We start from the raw sequence: 22023 nt of genomic DNA, 5'->3' as shown, positions 1-22023 counted from the left end.
ATTTTTCCCAAGAGATGTGACACACTTATTCCAGTGTTTCTTCCATTCTGAAAACATTGTGTGGAAAGTTTTTTTGTGTAGTCTGAACGTTTAACAATTTTTTTTCTTTATTTCATTTATCGTAACAAATTATTGTCTTTTTAAGTTCCTCTTAATCAGTGACATATGAAGTTTGGACAATGCAGAGGATTTGGCATCAGTATGATGTTGTTTTTGGCTAAATAATCACCAATTAATATTGAAGTGAGCTAGAGCGTTATCATGGTGCAAAATGCAAGAATTGGACATATTTGTGGTAGTTTTTTTCAAATTGCCTCTGTAAACAGTGTAAAATTGCTATGTAATATTGTTTGTTGCTAAAACTAAGTAATACTCATTTTTTACTACATTATAATCTTGGGGTAAGAATCCATAATGGATGAGCCACTGTAATAAAAAAAATTAAGGAGAACTTAAACATTCTACCAAACACTGCTTGCTTTTTTCCAGTTTTGGTTCCTCAGGAATCTTCCATTAGGATAATTGGACTTTATTTCACTATCATAACCCTTCACCCACATTTAATCACCTGTTATGACTATGTAATTAAGTCATCAGTGGTATCAGCTAACAGCTGTTCTGTAATGTTTTAGTGATGAAAACAGAGCAGTTTTGGAATGAATTTGTTGCTGTTTAGTTCAAACCAAAAATGTTAGGCAAAATTGTTTCACACTATACATAAGACACTTCCATCTTTTCAATAACTTCTTTAATAATAATTCAACAATTATTAATAATAATTTCCTTTGTTTTAGCAATATTTTCATCGGTTGTTGAAGTGTTAGAACATCCAACCTTTTGTGACCTTCTTGAAAAAGTTTGTATCTCTCGTAAACTCTTAGTGTTGACAACATTCTTACCAAAAAAGCATTTTCTAACCTCTTCATTCCACTTTATTCTAATGCAAAATTAAATGTTCTGTTATTTTGAAAGAAATAAATCACCACTTGTAATAAAGTATGTCTTAATTACTTGGCTACCAAATTTGAAACTACACATCTAATATAGTTGAAAATATTAATATACATTATAGACATTGTTATCTTTACAAGAGAAAAAGTCAAACTCGGTCAAAAAGTCAATGACAATATCCAAAAGTTTCACACTAGAAATCTGAATACCATAAGGAAGTGTCCTAAGTGTTACCTTATTTGCTGTAGCCTAAATAGTATAACAAACTGCAAGTGAAAACCTCCGTTACATGTTATTTATGTGTTGATGATTTCTCAATTTAACATCTAGAACTTTAGCTACTAGCAAGAAGCTGCTTCAAAATACAATAACCCGTTTAGAATCATGGTGTAAAACGACTTGATTCACGTTGGTTAAGGAATGCGATTTTTATTTTAGCTTAATTTAATAAATATTGATATATAAGAACTGAATTTATGAATATTCAAAACTAAGACCTGACTAATGATATGAATACTTAATTCATTGCCAGTGATCAAGTTTTGTTTATGTTGACAAAGTCTTTTTATATTTCATAAATGAATTAATTTTATTTTTTTTTATATGAGATGTGTGGGCATCGATTGCTGTGGTCATTAAGCCTGAACAGAAATTTTTTATGTATGAAAAATGCCATGCCTGACTGGGATTCAAACTCAGGAACTCTCGATGAAAGGCTGAGACTATTATTATTATTATTATTATTATTATTATTATTATTATAGGAACCCTTTGCCCCTGAACATAACAATGTGACTGCTTTTTTTGTTCATTGTTGAAGTTAAAAGCTGTGTTTTATCTTATCAACAAGCATTCCAACTGCAAGAAATAATTGTATCAAGATTGGTTGTAACAGTCATAACACCATTATAATTTGAATAAACAACTGAAATGTTACGATTTTTATTGAAACATGAATTTATGCATTTCTCTTTTCAAGTACAGTTTCTTTCCTGCCATTTTTACTCCTTCTTAGTACCTTCTTTCAGTATTGTTACTAGAAACGTATTAGTTCTCATATAAATTGTCACAAATTCCTAACATCATCAAATCATAACATGCATAAATGGAACTCAGTGTTTCCAACATCATAAATATTATTTAAACATTCTTTTTAAAGGCATAAAAATGATATTTTTAAAGTTGAAATCAACCTACAAATATTTGATACTGTAACATATTAAAAGTATATTTTTTACTACCCCAAATCAATAGATATTATATTTGAAGTATGAAGTACTTAAAAATATACTAATGTAGAAGAACATTATTAGAATAAAATCATTGTGATAACATATGTATTAACTGAGTGTATTCATTTGGAGATAGTGGGCACTAATAGTTGAATTTTCATTGTTATTTAATTTGTTTCTCTTTGTCTTAATTTTTGTGTAGTTTTCCTCTGTTGAATTATTTAGAATTCTACAGATCTGAGTAGTAATGAAACTTCCAACAATTTACTAGACTTCTTACTTGTTAATAAATTTTGCTAACAAATTTTTACAATTTTGACAGAATTGTAACCTCCTGAAAATTATTTACAGGATGATTATTATTAGAAGATACTCTTATAACTAAATGAAATGTTTGCTATAACCCTTTAGTCTCTTCAGTGTCATTTAAACTATATTTTGTTGTTGTGAGTGTCCAATCCCTTAAATACTTTGACCTAGATGAACCCAGTTGCGCATCTGGGGTAACTGCTCTTTTAAAACAGTAGGCACATAAATTATATAATTTTTTTTAAAAACTTAATAAAACTTGCTGCTTCGTTAAGAGAATACAGGAGTTTTTTTTTCAGAAAAGGCATAGAGCAGATGGAGAAATTAACAATCGAGAAGTAGAAGTATTTAGAGAAGGTCACTGGCAGTGGGTAAAATGGAGGCATGTAGTTGTTGGAGATATTGTCAAGGTGCGCAATAATGATTTCTTCCCAGCTGATATGCTCATAATCTCTTCAAGGTTAGATAATTACCTTATCAAATATTGTTATTTATAACTTAATATTGTATTATTTAGGATTTTTTATTTATTTATAAAATCGTATTTTACCCAATTTAATTTATTTGCCAATAATTTGTTCTCAATTTTTAATAAACTTTCAATAAATTATTTTTTAAGAAACAAAGTTAGAAACATATTATAGTCGAGATCCACTTAACTTTATTAGTGACTGATGAACAGAGGAGAGTTAGTGTAGGCTACACGCTAGACTATTAATTTTTTTCTTTGCAGAAGTTGATACATGTGGGTCCTCTGCTATTTAGTTACAAGTTGTTAATAGTAAAAGCTGGATTTAAATGTCAGCCCTTCTTAATGTAAACACTGAATTGTCCCCCCCACACACTGTTTAAGACATATGTATGATTAATTAACATTTTTTATTGATCATCGTTCTGGTTTATACTGTTACACCAGTAAAAAATAATAATTACTGCTAAAATAAATAGGTGTTACATTAAATTGAAAGAGTAAAACAGAATACTGGAAATTTTACATATAAGAGAATACTGATGAGTTAAATATTAAGATAATAACAAACAATTTAGGATTTTTTTTAATTTTGTTTGTAAGGATGAACAAATACAGATAGAGATCAACAAATTCAGCAATTAACAATACATTATTACATAAAAAAATACATTGTTGTATTAATAATGCTTTATTACTTTTATTACTATCTTTTATCAGAAAAAAAATATATTTATTTATTTTCAGCTACAATACTGAATCTTTCAACTATTGAGTTAGTATTTTTACTAATGTCTCTGTTACTGATGGTTTGTTATTGCTGTAGTGACAGTTTTTTTAAATAGTGTAATAATTTTCTTTTTGTTTTTGTTTCAGTGAGCCTCAAGCCATGTGTTACATTGAAACAATGAATTTAGATGGTGAAACCAATTTAAAAATCAGGCAAGGAGTTCCAGAAACTGCAATGCTATTAGAAACTAAAGATTTAATGCAATTTAGAGGGACAGTCGAATGTGAACTACCTAATAGACTCATATATGAATTCAATGGCAATCTAAAAATGGAAAATAAACAGTAAGATCATTTATGTTTATATCATCTTTTTTCATATACAATTAATGAATGTTATATAGACGGATACTGTTTATGGAATATTATGTACATTTGAATAGATGAATGTTCTTAATCAAACTATCTACTCAGAGATACTTATTATTTTTTTTAATTGAAGGTATATATATGGTTTCTAAAAGTATAAGAATATTTGTATTATTCTTCTGGATGTGCAGCAGATAATGGCTGGAAAACTCCACCAAGATTTCAACTACTCCTTTCATATATTATTATAGCCACAAATTTTTTACCAGTTTATGCCATTAATATACAAAAAGTAAATATTCACTGAATTAATTAGATACATAAAAAAAAGCTGACAACATGTTTGTAGGACTTTCCCATCATGGAGCTTTTTTCTGATGCACGGCTTACACACAACTTAATTTAAATTATTTATCATTTTATTTAAATACAATATTTCTAACTAAAGCACATACGCATACCGTATTTCATTTGTGCAGGTGTCTGTGGGGCAGTACTAGTGGCCACTTTAAATATTTTTTTACGCTTTAATATTATTCATTTATTTAATTTTACCGCTCGCCTGCGATGTCACAATACAGCAGTAGAATAGGTATGTCAGTGCTACACTAGCGCTGCTTCTGGGAGAGGGGGTACCATTGAGGCAACCCACTTAGCTGGTAATTACTTGTTAATTGTTAACAGATGTGCCTAAGAAAAATAAGGCCTTAATTAGGTGAATTCTCAAGATACTGAGGATAACATTGCTGTACCGCCTCACCACCTTGATGACCTTAAAATTTAATGGCATCAGTGCCCCTATATAGAAGTAATCTGACCAACTTTGGTCAAAATCAGTCCAAACTTAAAGAAAAATATAAAGAGTGCAAGACTGAACACATACACACACAAACACACACACACACACACACACACACACACACACACACACACACACACACACACACACACACACACACACACACACACACACACACACACACACATACATACATACAAACATCTGGAAAATTTCCATCTGGTTTTTTGGGTACCTTAGGTGTCAAAACAACAAGATCTGGTGAAAATTGCATATGCCCAAATTGGACTGATTACAATACTTACCCTAATAAAGCTGTAGCTCTGCTAAAGGCTAGATGGGAAGGCAAAAGTAAGTGATAATTATTTTTGAGTGAATAATGTTAAGAGGCAATTGAACCTCAGATAGCCTAAACTTTTAGACTTGATGTGAAAAGAGATCGTTATGGTGGAAATGAGTAGCAGAGTTCAATGACTATAACATCAGATGACTCATATTTCCAGCAAGATGTTTTCAGCCCTTTGACTGATATGCCACATAGCTGTAGTGTATTAGAAATAACCATGAACATATTTGCTGATATTGCAAATTAACAAAAATTTATTTCTGTGTATTAAATAAATACCCTTTGGTTATTGAAAATTATTTATTATAGTATAAGGATATAATTAGGTGTAAAGCTGTTAAAAATTATTCTAGTTATAACAAGGGTCATGGAGAATGTTTAACATGATAAAGTAATGAGTAATTACTGTATTTAAAGTCCCAAATAAATATAATGAATTTCTAAAATATACAGAGGAAAGTTTTAAAATATACAGAGAATCCTGTTAACTGTTTTTGGTTTCTTTTTTATGTAATAATGTAATAGATAGATAACGTAATAGATAGTTCTAACATATTCTATCCTAGCAGCAAAATAAATTAATTTATTAAAGTTAATTCAAAAAAATGTTTTTTTTTGTGTTATGCTGTTACAGTTGTGTACCAGTATTGAAAGTTTAAGCATTTTTTTCTTAGTCTTATTTTCTCATTTCAATTAAACATTGTAAATTTAAAAATTCACACTTCTAAATTAAATATCTTTTATAAATCAAAATAAAAACTTCCAATAAAAACTTTGTTTTATAATATATTTTCTAATTAGATTTTATACCATCCTTATGATATGTCCAAAGAATCCTAGTCTCCTCTTATGCATGGTAACAGTGATGGGTTATAACTTTGTACACAACTTTGTTGGGCATAATCCAACACTGCCCATCTTTCTGGTACTTTTTATTGATGGAGATTATTTTAATTCTTTCGATTTTTTGGAGTCTGTCTGTCTTTGATTGTTTGTTCAGGTGGAATAGTGTTTCTACTGCATATGTGGCTTCTGGTTTTATAACTGTTTTTAGTGTCTTATTTTTGCGTTTATTGCAAGGCATTTTTTTATTGTAAGTGTACCAGGTTAATTTTTGAGCTTTATCTAGCCTTTTTTTTTTTTTTTTTTATTTGGATCACTGTTTTTTTCATTTGGGTTGTTTGTTATTATTTCTCTGAGGTATTTAAATTAGGTTACTAAGAGGGATATCTGTAAAGTAAAGACTGCTGGAAAATTTCTCTCCGTAAGGTTGGTGAACCTGTGTCGTTCATTACCACACTAGTAATGTACACACTATACTGTTGTCTGTAAGATGTCGCATTGTAGTATCTTTGATTGCACGTGAGTTATTAGGTTATAAAATGAATAGGAAAATCGATGTTGCCTCTGACTGTGAAATACATAGTCATTGTTTTTAAACCATCAAAACATCAAACTGGCTAAAATTCGTAGGCAGTTGGTTGCTGTGTATGGTGATAATGTAATGAATGAAAGAAATGTCCGAAAATGGTGTGAAAGCTTTAGAAATAACAGAATTAATGACATTCAATAAATGTCTTATTTCATGTGGTGATTATATAGAGAAGTAGTGTAAGGTATGTAGTTTCAGAGAAATAAAAAGTATTTATATAGTTTTCAGAAAAATTTGTTTACAATGAAATGGTTTTTACGTTAGAGATAAACTTTCATATTTTTATTTTATTATCGTTTATGTTTATTTCTTTTAATTGTATAGGTTTTTGTGGCATAATTTCTGTTTTTTCAAATGGTATTTTGGGGCCAATTTTATTTGCAATATTTTGGAGTTCTAATATCTGTGATTTAGATTTGCCAATGTCATTTTCGGGCAGTGCCAAGTCATCAGCAAAACCAAGGCAGTTTGTTTTGATTTTTCAGCGTATTTTTTTCTTTCTGGGGAATTTTTTAAGCCATTTCCTCATTACCATTTCTAGACCGCAGTTGAATAACAGCAGTGAGAGCCCATTTCCTTGGTGCAGTCCTGTTTTGATCTCAAACGGTTCCATGAGCTGGCCTCTGAATTTTACCTTCGACTTAGTGTTTGTGAGGGTCAGTTTTATCATGTTTTTTAAATTTGGTATGTAGTCTGAGGTGTGTTAGAATTTTTAGTAGGAATTTTCTGTGGATGCAATCTTCTGCTTTCTTGAAATTTACAATGTTATCACCATTCCTCTTGTTTATTTTGCTGTTGTAATCCATTATTAGCTTGAGATTCATGATCTGGTCTGGACAGCTCCTTCAGGACCTGAAACCTCCCTGGTATTCTCCTACTTCTTTCTTGAGTTGTGAACCGATCCTGTTGAGGATGACTTTTGAAAGAATTTTATATATTGTGTTTAGGAGTGAGATTCCCCTGTAACTGTTAGGTTTTGTTTTATCCCCTTTTTTGCGTTGCAGGTGGATGAGACTGTCATCCAGTGTTGTGGTAGTTCTTCTTTGATACTGATGTTGACAAGTTGTTGATGAAGGGCAGTTTTTACCGATTTTCTTGCATGTTTCCAGATCTAAAAAAGTCTGATCTTCTCCTGCTGTTTTGTAATTCTTCATCTCACTCAGTGTTTGGTAGATGTCTTTTATTGTGGAAGGGTGATTTTATTTCTGGTGATGTTATTGGTGTGTTGATGTTGAAGTTTAGGAGTTCTGTTGGTTCTTCGCAATTTAATTGAATTTGTTGATGTATTTAGTTAGGATTTCTGCGTTGTCTATTATTGTGGGCCAGTTTACTGATTTCATTCTTTATTAGAAGGGGTTTGTATTTTTGGAGCTAATTTTTTAAGGTCCTTTACTAGTCTCTCGACTGTGTTTTATTGAATTCTTCTGTTGACTTCAGTGTGTCTTTATGGTGTTGTCTTATTCTTCTTAGGGTTCAGGTGGTTATTTTCTTTGTTTTACTTGATTTTGGAAGGATGTTTCTGATTTTGGGACTGTGAAATAGGTATACTTGATGTCTTTTTTTCATTATTTCCTCGAATTCACTGTTCCACTATTGATCTTTATTACGGGATTTTATCGAGATTAATTCTTCTGCAATTTGTTTAAAGTTGTTGACTAGATCTTCGAGTTTATCCGTGATTATTTTTTCGATTCCTGTTTGGTAATTTTCATTCTTGATTAGTTGGGTAGGATCCACTTTTCTTTTAGTTTTAGGGGCTTGGTTTTGTTGCTTTCTTTGGGGAGTAAATTTAATTTTAATTTTGACTACATAGTGATTTGAGCCTGTATCTACTCCTTGGAGGACTTTTACATTGTAGAACTCCTTCTGGTGGTGTTTGTCCATGAAGACATGGTCTAGTTGCCATTTTTCTTTAGTGTAGTCGGGGTGTTTCCTGGTTTTGAGTTTTTGAGGTTTCCTCTTGAAATATATAGATTTTGAGATAGGTTGTGGTTTCTGCAGAAATTCTCTATCCGTTTTTGTTTGTTTTCTTTTGGACAGGCCATTTTCCAATTATGTTTTTCTACTTTTTTTCTGTAAATATTCTCTACTTCTTTTTTTATATGCAATAAACACATTATTATTATCACTTACCCTGTAGATATTTTACAGCTATTGATAGCTGAAAAAAAGAAATTAGGAAAGTTATAATGAAATTGAAACTTTTCTAATTCTTGAACCCTCTAATAGTGTGTCATGGATTGAAATGAACTCCAGTTAGCAAGGAGTGACTGAAAAATGGCTTTAAAAAGAGAACACAAACAGAGAGTAATCAATATCACTGTAGAAAACAGGATATAAAAGAAAGGAAGAGGAAAGTGCAATTATTGAAAAAAATTGTTTACACAAATATAAATACACATTATTTTTTTTATGTGTTTTAAGTATCATATTATTTATAAGAATTAAAGAATTATTTACATTTTATGGCTGTTAAAATGTTTAAATAATCATCATCAGTAGATTCTTAGAAATTATTTTAAAAAATTTTAATAAATAAAAAAATAGAAATGATAATGAAAAAATAATAATTAGCAAATAAAAAATTCTAATGAAATACTACCGAAATCATATTTCTACTGGTGTTTGTAGATTAAAAATAAAAACAATTTTTAAAAACGAAAAGTAAGAGGTATTTTTTTGGGCAAACGTAATCAAAAGTATTAAAGTTTTTTTTTGAAAATAAATGAACCATTGAAACTTCTACCTCATATTGCCCACCACAATCTAATGCAGTTCCTTTAAATATAGGGATGGATTTGATGAAAATTTATCAGAAGATAGGGAAATATAAACAAGAGTGCTGCACCAATCAAAAAGGTATCCCATCCCTAGAATAAACTTTAATGGAGGGGTAACAGTGTTTAATGTTCTTATGATTGAAAATTTTCACAAAAAGATTTATATTAAGTTTAAAACTAATAGCTATTTATCATTATTCAATAATGAAATTTATTCATCGTAATTAGTAATGTAAGCATCATAGCTAATTCATTTCTATTACTGACATTTTTTAACCTCTCATTTAAAATAAATTCATTTTATGACCTGTTTACTGTCAAATGTGTGGCTAAAGGTGAGAACTCTGGTCTTTTGTATTTATAATTAGTCAAGTACTTCTTTACTCTAGTTTATCAATCTTTTTTTTTTTTAGTGCTTCTCATGTCCTAAATCGAAATTACTGATTTTCACAGTTTACAATTGCATGATCTTTCAACAGGTTTCATTTTATCTTATTGCTGTATGCTGATAACAGACATATTTATCTAAAAAGAATTGAAAATTCTATGTTAGTAGTTCAAAATATTATTCACTGCATGGATAGTAACCACCTAACTTTAAAAATGGATAAAACCGCCATCATATTATGCTTCTCAGGTAAATGTAACATTGCTGATCTTGTTGATAGAAGGTAGCATTTCAGTTGCCTACAAAGCAGAATTTATAGTTGTTTTATTAGATGATACATTCTCTTGGGATAAACAAAGTGATTTTGTTTGCAAGGTAAAATCAAACCATACTGTTACTCTTTGAAGCACTTGCTTAATAAAACACTAAGATTGTCCACATTATTAAATATTTATTATGTTTATATATGTATGTATATTACTATGAAAAGTATATTATTATCTCTTGGGGCTCTAGGGCTCCCTCAAAAAGCCAATATGAGTTTTCAAGGTATAAAAATGGGTTGTCAGATCATTGTTTAATATGAAATGTCTAGGTTGATTGGAAAATTAAAATGTTGAAAATAAAAATGTTAATTTATCCTGGTGTTTTTATTTATGAATGTGAAATCTTGCCAAGAATAATATTCAGCTATTTTATAAAATTACAACATCCATTTTTACCAAACCAAACAGCAGAACTGTTTTTGTTCTGTTGTTAACAATATTACACAATAACAATATTGTCTACAATAATACACTGTCAATGAATTTTTAAATTATACTAATTATAGAAAATATTTTTAAAAAACTTTATTCTGCATGTTCTTAAATACTTAAATAATTTTTATTAATGCCTTCTGAATTATATACTACTTTTTAGTTTCTTTTTATATTCACAATTTTCATTTATTTGCCTTAAAATTACTTCATGCACTCATCTATTTTTTATTTTATTATTAAAAGTTTTACCACAGTTCCCCCTGTCCATCCAGCTAAATGTCAGGGTAATTTTTTTTTTTGTCCATGGAATAGTATATCTACCCATTCTTAGTGTAATATATAATGAATTTTGTTATTAACTGATCAAAATAAAAGATATGTTTATTTATTGCTACACTATATTGTTTCAAAGCTAGATAATATTATAAGATTATATCTGTATTATATAAAGTGCTTGTTTAAATAAGGGTTGAAGATTGGCTACAATGATTTATATGTTCTAAGGTTAAAAAATGCGTTATTAGTATTTCTGTATTGTTTAATTTTAGTGCTAGTATAAAACTGCTAAATGTACATATTAATTTATTTTTACTTAATAGTATCATTTTAGTGCAATATTATAGCAGTTTCATGGAACTAGTTTAGTTTTATTTTAAAGGACTATACCACTTGGACCAGATAGAGTATTACTGAGAGGAGCCGTATTGAGAAACACCAGCTGGATTTTTGGGCTAGTGATTTATACTGGGCATGAAACTAAACTGATGAAAAATTCTACTGCTGCCCCATTAAAAAGATCAACTGTTGATAAAATAACTAATACGCAGGTTAGTATTAGTATAATTTTTTTAATTACTAAGGTGTTTGTTTCTCCCACCACAAGATGATAATTTCATACTGGTTCAGTTACAATTTATAAAGAATTTTGTTAAATGCATGATTCCTTTAATAGAGTTTGCTTGTGTACAGGTAATGAGATGAATTTGTGAAAACTCTTATCTGTAAACTGGGAATCAGGCTCAAAACTGTGTTATATCAGTTAGTTGCTCATGTTTTATTTTTTTTTTTAACAATATTAACTTTAAAAGACATTATATTCTTTTTGCATTGCTTATCACATTTTCAATGTATTCATTTGTTTGTAATAGTATTTATCTCTCTGTTGAATGACAAGATTGATGAAATTCAAAAAAATATTGTTTTTCTATTCCATATAAACTATAATGTGTTTATAAAAGAATTTATGAACTATCAGGGTTTTGTCTTATCCAAAGGAGTATACATCCAAGATCTTAACTTAAAACCGATAAACCTTCCCCTCATTTCCTGATAATAAAGCATTAATGATTAGTGATAAAGCATTTGTGTTGTAGAAGTGAGTCCACTTTTACGACATACAAAATATACTCGTTATTACATGTAGCAATATGTTGTAAAGGCTTTATGCCTTTTAAATAGTTTTGTTAATTTCTTTTCTTTTTTCCTATTTTTATCAATATGAAGCAGTTAACCTCCCCTAATACCCATTTTCAGCTTTATACATATACCTAGTATACAAAATAAAACCGAACCCATAATGAAAACCTTACTTAACACTATTTATGAAAGACTCTCACACAACTAGTGTGACTAGTGGATTTATATGTTACTACTGATTATTGCCGCTTGTCAGGTGGTTACCTTTCAGTGCAGTATTGTAAATGCAGTTGTGTTTGTGCAAAGTTCCTTATTCAGTTTAGGAGAGGATAGCTATAGTTGAGGCCTACATTCGTTCTGAATCGTTTGAACAATCACGTCAAGTATTCGTAGAAAAATTTTAGAATACCTGTATACCAGCTAAGAGGAGCATACATGATTTAGTTAAAAAATAGCGTACAACAGGTTCGATTTCAAATGCAAAATAAAATAGGCAACCTTCCATTAGGACTCCACAGGCCATTGCCGATATTGAAAGGAGAATTGCTGCCAGTCCAAAAAAATCACTACATAAGTTATCCCAACAATCTGGTGTTAAATACTTTAAAGGTAACTGACGTTCATCTTGTCATAAAATTCTTCATGAATTAAAATTGAAACCATACTGCATTATAACTGTGTAACAACTGAAGGAGACAGAAAAACCAAAACGACTTGATTATTATAACGGGCTTCTTGAAAAAAAAACATTGTTGATGGACAGATAGATCCGATGTTGTATTTCATATCAGATGAGGCATGGTTTCATTTATCCAACCATGTTAATTCACAGAACACCGGGTATTAGATGGCGAGGAATCCTCATGAGATATTCAAGCATCCACTTCACGATGAAAAAATTGGTGTTTGGTGTGCCGTTTCTGGTAATCGTATTATGGGACTAATATTTTTTGACCGCAATGTCAATACACAAGTTTACCTTACAATTTTCAAAGAATTCTATGCGCAATAACTGATATGAAAAAGAATTCCAGCTTCTTCCAACAAGATGGAGCAAACTGTCACACATCAAACGTTTCATTGAATCGAGTTCATGCAGCTTTCACAAATGAACAAGCTGTCAGCAGAGGACGGTGACCTCCACGTTTCCCAGAGTTGTCTATTTGTGATTTTTTCCTTTGGGGCTATTAACAGAAGGTAAACATTCAACGAGAAATCAACGTAATTGACAACGTTTTGCATCAGACAGCTCTCAATATGATCAATCGAGCACAACAGTGCATTGATGCCCAAGATGGCCATTTTGAACATCTTTTGTAACAATAAGGTAAATAAATACAACATTTAAATTATGCTTTATGTTTTTGTTATTTAATTTATTCATATCATTCATAAAATTTCATTCCAACATAACCTACTAATTCTGTAGTGGGTACATTATGGGTTTGGTTTAATGTTGCTCACCCTGTACTTGTGCAAGTAGCTTTTTTATCAAGTGGTGTCTACATTCTAGTACACAACCTTGTTATTTGAAAGTAGCTTCCGATTTAATGTATATTGTTGTGCATGTTGGGTTTACTTTTGTTTTGAATAGCTTTTGGATTTCAGAAAAAATCAGAATACTCAGTTTTGATAATCTCTGTATCGATCTGTCGCTCAAAACTAATTGATCGGTGATGGTTTGCAGTTAATAGTATCTTTATCTTGTCCATTTAAAAGCTTTTATGGTGCAGTTATATTCCATTATGTAGTAATTTATAGTGTTATTTTGTTGTTTCTAATTAAAATAATTATTTATGAAAGCTATTAAAGAAAAAAAATGGCCACCACGCTTCCCAACATTATTGGCTGATGTTGGGAAGCATGGTGGCCATTTTTTTATAGTAGTGGCCGTATGGCCATTACAGTATCAATATCTTCACCCATTTTAAATTCAATACAATTATAAAATTATAATTTAAAAAAAATAAAAATAAAAATTTGTATTTATAAGTTTCTAAAAAAATTATTTCTGGGTAAAAATAATTTTATTAGGAAGAGTAAAATAAAAATGAATAATAAACATTCAAATTATTTTAGTAGATTTTGTGTTATTTTATAGTATTTATTTATACTAGATCAGCAACTTAGAACTGAGCTGCTACAGATTAACACAGTTGCAAAATGTAACATTCTTTGAATGAAATGAAAAAATAAAAATGCAAATTAAATTAAATTCTGTATTTACATTAGCAAAAGTTTACATAATTACCATTTTTTTATAAAGGATGTTCAAAGTAAACACGCTGCACAGCAAGCAAATTTTTGCTCGAAAGATCATATTTGAGAGTCACCTTATGCAAAATCTTGTCAATGTTATTGATTTCTTGTTGAATGTTCACTTTCAGTTCGGCAAAATGGAAAGATTTGTTTTATAATTAAAATAGCACTGAATGAAAAAATTGTAACTAGATGAATCTGGGGAATGCGGAAGCCACCATCCTCTACTGATAGTTCATTCTTCTTCTGTAAAAGCCGCATGAATGCATGCTATGGATTGGTTGATATGCGACATGTTGTCCTGACTTGTTGGAAGAGATCATACTCTTCTTAACCTGTTAAATGAGCATAAAATTCTTTGAAAATTGTGCTGTGCACTTTTATAATGATAATAGTAAAAAAAATATTGGCTGCACTGTATGAGTACCAGAAACAATACGCCATATATCAAATTTGTTATTGTGGAGTGGAGTCATAACAGTAGGTTGTCTATGCATAAAAAACCAACCATGTTATATGCCATTTTTTAATCAAATTGTGTATGCTGTTCTGCTGTGATACTGGCATTCCTCGAATGCCAGTGAGATTTGATGCCTACTGAGATTTTTCCTAGAATATTTGATGCATTTCTTGAAAGGATCCAGAATGCACATAAGCTTCTACTCTAGCAACCTTTTCCTTGATTGAAAAAGACCTTTTAAAAACACTACTGCAAAAAATGAAACTATACTGCTATGAATCATGAACAATTACAACTGGTAAATTAGATGAAAATAGTAACATACACAGCAAGTAGTGGTGCTAGTAGTAGAAGAGATAGTAAAAATTAAAAAAGTCACCAGAGTTAGGTTAGGTGAGTCCATTGGATGAAGGATGATGCTGAGAATGAATTTTTTTTATTAAACTTGTGAATTAATATCAATGTGTGTGTTGACACATTGTGATGGTGAAGAAACCACGACAATGTGTGGTTCACATGAAGTTATAACATCAAAGTTCTTCCTCATATCTTTACAGAGAAGTCTGATGACTTTTAGGTAGTAGTGGCAGTTAACTACTGTTTTGTCCTAGAGGTAAACTTCATAGTGAATAACACCTTTATACCAAAAAAAGACCAACAACATCACAATTGTATTTGAATGATTATGCAAGTTTTTTCAGTCTCTGTGACAATTTTTGATACACTGCACATCTGAGACTTTGTTTCTACATCATACCTGTACACCATGATCTTGTGTACATATAATATAACATGAATTGTTGTTTTTCTTATTTTACTGATTTTGTAAAGAAAAAAATATTGTTTAATAATGCAGTTAACATGGGTAAGTAAAGTTTATTATTGTTCATTTGTCAAGAAAAAGAAATGTTAGTTATTTTTTAAAGATTCATTTTATGCATAGGATCGCTAGAGAGTAATACAGTATCATAATCTAGAATGTTTTAAGTTGTTTTCCTCTTATCAAATGTGTAAATCATTAAATAGGGTTTTTCTTTTTTTCAGGTATTAATGTTGTTTATATTACTTATTTTCCTCTGCATCATTAGCGCAGTCTGTAATCAAATTTGGACAAAAACTCACTCTGGACATTGGTACATCGGATTAAAAGGTACAAAATTCTTTTTTAAGTTATTTTTGTTTATTTTTTTAGATGCATATGGTAACCAAATTTAACTATAAAATAAAATCAATCTTATTCTTACTGAAATATATATTTTTATATATATATATATATATATATATATATATATATAAAGAGGAAGTAATCGGTGGGAGCCAAACATGGCCCATGTGGAAGCATTTCGAAGCATAAGTCATGAAGATTTGCAACAACAACCCGAGATATGTATGAGGTCTGTAAATAAAGTAATGAGACTAGTTTTTTTTTGGCAGCAAAAGTGGCAACACTGTAAAGTTACTAGTAAACATATGTTAATATGAACAAGTGATTTATATTATATATTAATATTTTTAGTGTATTATTGCCACATAAGATGTAAACAAACTTTTCGTGAAATGAGTGTTTGTTGTGCGTTACAAAAATGAATGATACTAATTATGAACAACGTTGTACAATCAATTTTTTTGTTAAACTTGATGAGAATGCTACTGAAACTTTTTAAAAATTGAAAAGGGCGTATGGAGATGACGTTCTGTCACGAGCCCAAGTTTTTAGGTGGTTTAAAGCATTTTCAGAAGGCCGGGAAACAGTTACATTCCAAAAAAGCAAATATAAGCAAATCAAAACCATGCTAATTTGTTCCTTTGATAATAATGGCATTGCCCATAAGGAGTTTTTGCCTCCAGGACAGACTGTAAATCAATATATTTGCTGAGAAATTCTTGAAAGACTACGGAAAAGAGTTGCCTGTGTGAGACCAGTCATCAAAGACAACTGGATGCTGTATCATGACAATGCACCTTGTCACACTGCACTTTCAATTAATGAGTTTTGGCAAAGTAAAACATTCCTGTAGTACCTCAACCACCTTATTCACCTGACTTTAATCACTGTGACTTTTTCCTGTTCCTAACTTTAAATAAACACTTCAAAGGACATAATTTTGGAACAGAAGAAAATATAAAAAAAATTTAACCGACCATCTGAAGGATATTCTGGTTTCTGAGTTCCAACAATGCTATGAAGAGTATGAAAACCATTTGAATCATTGCGTGGCTTCCCAAGGATATTATTTCGAAGGTGAGAGTCCATGTATAATTGTATTGTAAATAAAAAGTTTTTCTGAACTAGTCTCATTACTTTATTTACAGACCTCATATGCAGGCACGTCATTATGGTGAAAGAGCAGTTTCTTTTTGGCCAGATGTGGATGTTTAGCCTGAATAGCACCCTTCAATTGGCCCAGTGGTGAAATGTAATACTTCCCAGGAGGAATGTCCTCCTCTTTCCAGGTAATCTATGTCTATCACACCATGAAAATCCCAAAAACTTGTAGTCATGACTTCTCCTGGAGATTGAACCATTTTCCATCTTTCTTTGGTGCACTTCCACCTGCCCTACCCATTGTTTAGATTTGTTTTAGGTCTCTGATGTGTAATGTTTCATCTACCATTATAAAACACTGAAAAAACCTAGCAGAATCATGTTTAAATAAGTCTAAACAGACTTGAAAAGTGTTTACTCAGATGCATTTTTGGTCGACAAATGCAGACCCATTACGTATTGAACAGAAAGTTTTTTTTATACCCAAAGCATTGTGTAAAATATAGTGGACACAGTCTATTGAGATGTTTGGAGTGTCAGCAAGCTCACATATATTCAGTTGGCAATCATTTAATACAACATTGTGAATTTTTGTGACAATTTCATCAGTCTTAGTGGTGTTTGTATGTCTCAAATGCACAATGCACATCATCTGGCATGGGTGTACAACTACATTTAAATTCAGCAGCCCGCTTTTTTACAATCAAAATTGAAGGAGGAGACTCTTTTAAATTGGAGTCTTAACTCTTTTTGTATATCCGTAGGGCATAGAAGTTTAAAACAAAATACTTTATAATAGCTCGAACTTCAATTTTATCCATTTTTCAGAAAACATCAAAATGTTTGCTTTAATTGACAGCCACAAACAAGTAACTAAACAAACGCATCTGAAACTTTACAGCATGCTACCTAGATTATACTTAACAAATTTCATAGTCATTTGGTCTTACTTGTGTCATCTGTTTCATTCTAAACACTTTCCAAATGACTCTCATATTAACCTAGCATATCATAGTAATTATAACTAAATTTATTGGTCTTTAAGAGCCTCAAGGCAGTGTATTGCTGCATACAATATGACAGTGGTACATCCTTACTTCAGCCAAGAAACAATTATTTTTTTTTATGATTGTTTAATTTCAAAAGAATTATACCATCTTCATTCTCCAGTTTTACTGTTGATGTTTTCTTTTAAATTTACTATGTGCAATAATAATTCTCCTTCCATTAAGAACTAAAGACCAGCAAAAAAGACAAATTAAAAACTACAGGAACTACATTACAGAAGGCCATCTACAAGGATGATTAAAAACATGAAACCTTGTCTGTATATATTTTAGTTATCGATTTTAGTATTTTTTGTGTGTTTTTGATCACTCTTTCTTATTTCATTACTGTTTTCCAATGTGTTAATATGAAGTGAAACAGACAATTGCATATGTTTCAATTCTCAGTGTTACTAGCTTTTCTGTTATCCACATTTCACTACCATAAAATATCCATACTAGTATGATAACATTATTAGCAGATTTCTTTTATGCATTAATTACAAAATACCTTATTTTCTTTAGTGGTTATTTATTATTTACGTCTATATGTTTAGTATTTAGTATACTCCTAATGCTTGTCTTATTATTTTCTCTTGAGTTACATTTTCTTTTTTTTAAATCTTATTGACTTTCATGTAGCACTTTTAATTTAATAAGTATACAAGGTGTTACAGAGTATGGCTACCCTTAAATAACTTTTCAATAGTTAAACATAGGAAATTGAAATTTAGCAAATGCTTCTATATCAAAACTATCTATTTTTAGGTACGAAAGACACTTCTTGGAGTCAGTGTTAAATTAACTAAGAAAAATAATAAAATGGCTGCCATTTTAATTAGAGTTGTCGCAGCTCAAAATATTTTTACTTCAAAATTTTTGTTTTATACAAAATTCAAACATACAATCCTGTATGTTTGAATTGCTTCCTTCTCTTGTGGTGGCGTGGTAGGTTCTTATACATAAGGATAGATCGTTTCAAGGTATGAGCTTATGTTAAATTTAATTTTTCTTTGTTTAAATTTTGAAAAGTTACTTAAAGGGTTTATTGTATTATTGAATACCTGTAGTTATAGTGATTATTTCAGTTATCTGAAAGCAAGATAAAATTAGTGTATTGGATATAATGTTACAAAAATGGTGGATGAGGTATAAAAATTGCTACTTTTTTTATAAATTTATTTTTGGTATAATTTTTTTATAAAGTTATAATTGTTTTTCATTTTTCAGATGTACTTTCAAAAAACTTTGGTTATAGTTTGTTAACGTTTATAATTTTATACAATAATCTGATACCGATTTCATTGCAAGTTTCATTGGAACTTGTTAGATTTATTCAGGTAATATTTATTTGTAATTATATTTATGATGATAATAATAATGGTTAGATATCATTTAAAATAATGTAAATAATAGTTTAAATATAAATAAAGGGTCATTTAGTAGATAAACAGGTGTAATTAAAAAAAAAATGTGTAAATATGATACTTATCACTTGTAGCATGTTTGCATCCATGAATTCAAAGGGTGTAAACCATATAAATTATATATTTTTACACGGTGGTTAAACAATTCCAAAATGGCTTAATAATTAATTGTTATTTGTAAACAAATGTGTAAATGGCGTTATTTAAGTTTTAAGTATAGTTGCACTTCACTTGATTGTTCATAATAAACTGAACTGCTGTAACAAAAGAAAAAAAATTTGAGGGTGAGTTCAAATACAACTTATTGACTATTATAAAAGTAGCTCCATAACACTATTTGATTGAAGGAGATAAATCTTTTCAAAGATGAGTTACTTGGGATCAGATGAATCAACAATTATAAGCAGAATCCGAGTAGCAAAGCATGGAGTAAGAAGGAAAGCATTCCAGTTTTCTATCCAGGAAAAACTTAAATATCCAACTTAAATACCCAACTATCAACTAGTAAAGTAATATTAACAAACTCTTGCAATAAGTTCTTGGCTGTTAGGTTTTGTGAACTTGATAGTTGCCAGTACTGTTGATACAATTAAAAATATTGTTAAAATGTGCTGTATGAAAAAAAATAAATTTGCAACTCTGGTTAACAAAGAAAAATGAATGCTTCTTCTTTAAGATAATTCCCATTTATATATTGCTCAATCAGTATATAAAGCCATTAAGAAATTAAAGTGGGAATTTCTACTATACTCACCTAAACAGCCTAGGAGATCTCGTTTCATTTGAATTATTTTCTTTTAGTCCCCCTCAAGGATTTATTTATTATTAATTGAAGTCAAGTTTCATAGTAATAAACAAGTAAAAACAGAAGTACAAAGCTATATATTTCTAGCAAAAGTTTCTTTACTGCTAACATAAAAAAATCTAGCATAGAGTGATGGAAGGGTATTATTGTATTTGGGGATTATGTTAAAAATAACGGAATTGCAAAAAGAAGTCATTGAATGAACCATATTAAAACAATCATTTGTCTCTTCTTATTAAACAGCCCTTGATTTTAGAAGAAATAATTATGTTTTAAAGAGTGTAAAATGTATTATTATTCTTTTAATATCTATTTTTGAGTATAAATAGTAGTTATTATTGTAGTTCATTGACATTATACAAAATTTCGGTAATTTCAGCTTCATCAGTTGTAATAACGAAAACAAATTTCTAATTACTATTGATAGTCCAACTCTCATAGCTCTGGAGAATTATATATTTAGGATGTATGTTAATAGCTTTTGAACAGGGGATTCAGTGGTATTAAGCTCATTAAAAAAAGTAATAACCTGTTTTATGTGACTGATGTATTTTTTCAAAAGAAATTTGCAATTGATCAAAATCATTAAGCGTTAACTTTGGATATAAAATTAGTAGCTGAATTGTTTTTATGTATTATCAGAATGTTTGTATATATTGATGTTTATTTGTGTTAATTTATCCGCATAACTACATTACTAAGTGAGTAGTTAAGCTTAAATAGAGAACATGTCACATTTTATAGCGTCATTTAATAATATTTTTAATTGTTAGCTAAATCATGTTCTCTAAAGGATATGTGATTTCTTTGAGTGAAATTTAATAAGAATAAATTTTTCTTTAGTCTTTGATTTATCAAAATCCAGTTAACTGTTCTTGAGATGTCAATTTTAAAATGAAGATTTTATTTTTGTGCAACAAAATTGACATAATTTTTGTAGAAAGCACTTTATAATTTACTGTATATACATATTTTAGTAATTGCCAAGCTACTTCTTCATTTTCTTAATATTTTTGCAACCCATACACCATAATTTAAGCTTTATTATCATTTATTCATTGTCTTTATTTTAATTTATGGTAATTTTCTTGATTTCTGTCAAATCTACAGTTTTTTATGGCATCATGCATATAAATGATATTATCTGGTTTAACAAAATTTGAACAATGAAATTGTTTTAACTAGACATGACAGTTTATAGAGCTGAAATCTTAGCGATGTTAGAAGAATTGTGTTTTTAGAATTTTATTTGCTTTAAAATAATAATACTTTAAAAATTGTTTTGTGAATTTGTGAGCATAGCGTTATCTGTATAAATAAATACCCAGCTGTGCGTGAAAAACACTGAAATTAAGTTAAATTTGATTTTTCTTAGAGATTGAATTTCTTTATGTTTTCTAGCATTGATATATTTTAGTTGATTAACATCTGGAACACCATTCAACTGCAAAAATGCTACCAAATTTCCCCCCCCTCATATGCCAAGAAAACCTTAGAATTACATATTTAAAAGACAAATAAAAAAAGGAGGAAATGAAGTATTGAGTTCTATATACTGTAAATATTTTATAACATTATAAATCTCTGTAAATTAAGATTTAAAAGAACAAAAAATGAAACAACCCTACTAGATACTATGAAGAACCCTACTCTTCAAAGTAAACAGTGGTGATCTTATCTGGTATGTGTTTCATAATAATTTTATATGCCCGTAATATGTCCTCTTGATACAGTAAATAAATTTAGTCTTTATAACAAATTGTGAAAGTTTGTCAATTA

General features: G+C 29.6%; 1 protein-coding gene across 13 annotated transcripts in view; it reads left to right on the top strand.

Annotated features, from left to right (window-relative positions):
* ATP8A (ATPase phospholipid transporting 8A1) overlaps nucleotides 1-22023 on the top strand; it is a 453786-nt gene that overhangs the window by 303305 nt on the left and 128458 nt on the right. For all 13 annotated transcript variants that reach the window (XM_075356432.1, XM_075356440.1, XM_075356443.1 and 10 more), the window contains 5 exons: nucleotides 2792-2952; nucleotides 3838-4035; nucleotides 11224-11392; nucleotides 15745-15850; nucleotides 19243-19352. In XM_075356432.1, the coding sequence (XP_075212547.1) occupies nucleotides 2792-2952; nucleotides 3838-4035; nucleotides 11224-11392; nucleotides 15745-15850; nucleotides 19243-19352 (744 nt within the window). The remainder of the gene's footprint in view (nucleotides 1-2791; nucleotides 2953-3837; nucleotides 4036-11223; nucleotides 11393-15744; nucleotides 15851-19242; nucleotides 19353-22023) is intronic.

This window comes from Lycorma delicatula, chromosome 2, assembly GCF_047948215.1.
Source record: "Lycorma delicatula isolate Av1 chromosome 2, ASM4794821v1, whole genome shotgun sequence".
NCBI lineage: Eukaryota > Metazoa > Arthropoda > Insecta > Hemiptera > Fulgoridae > Lycorma > Lycorma delicatula.
This window is presented reverse-complemented; position numbering and strand designations above follow the sequence as displayed.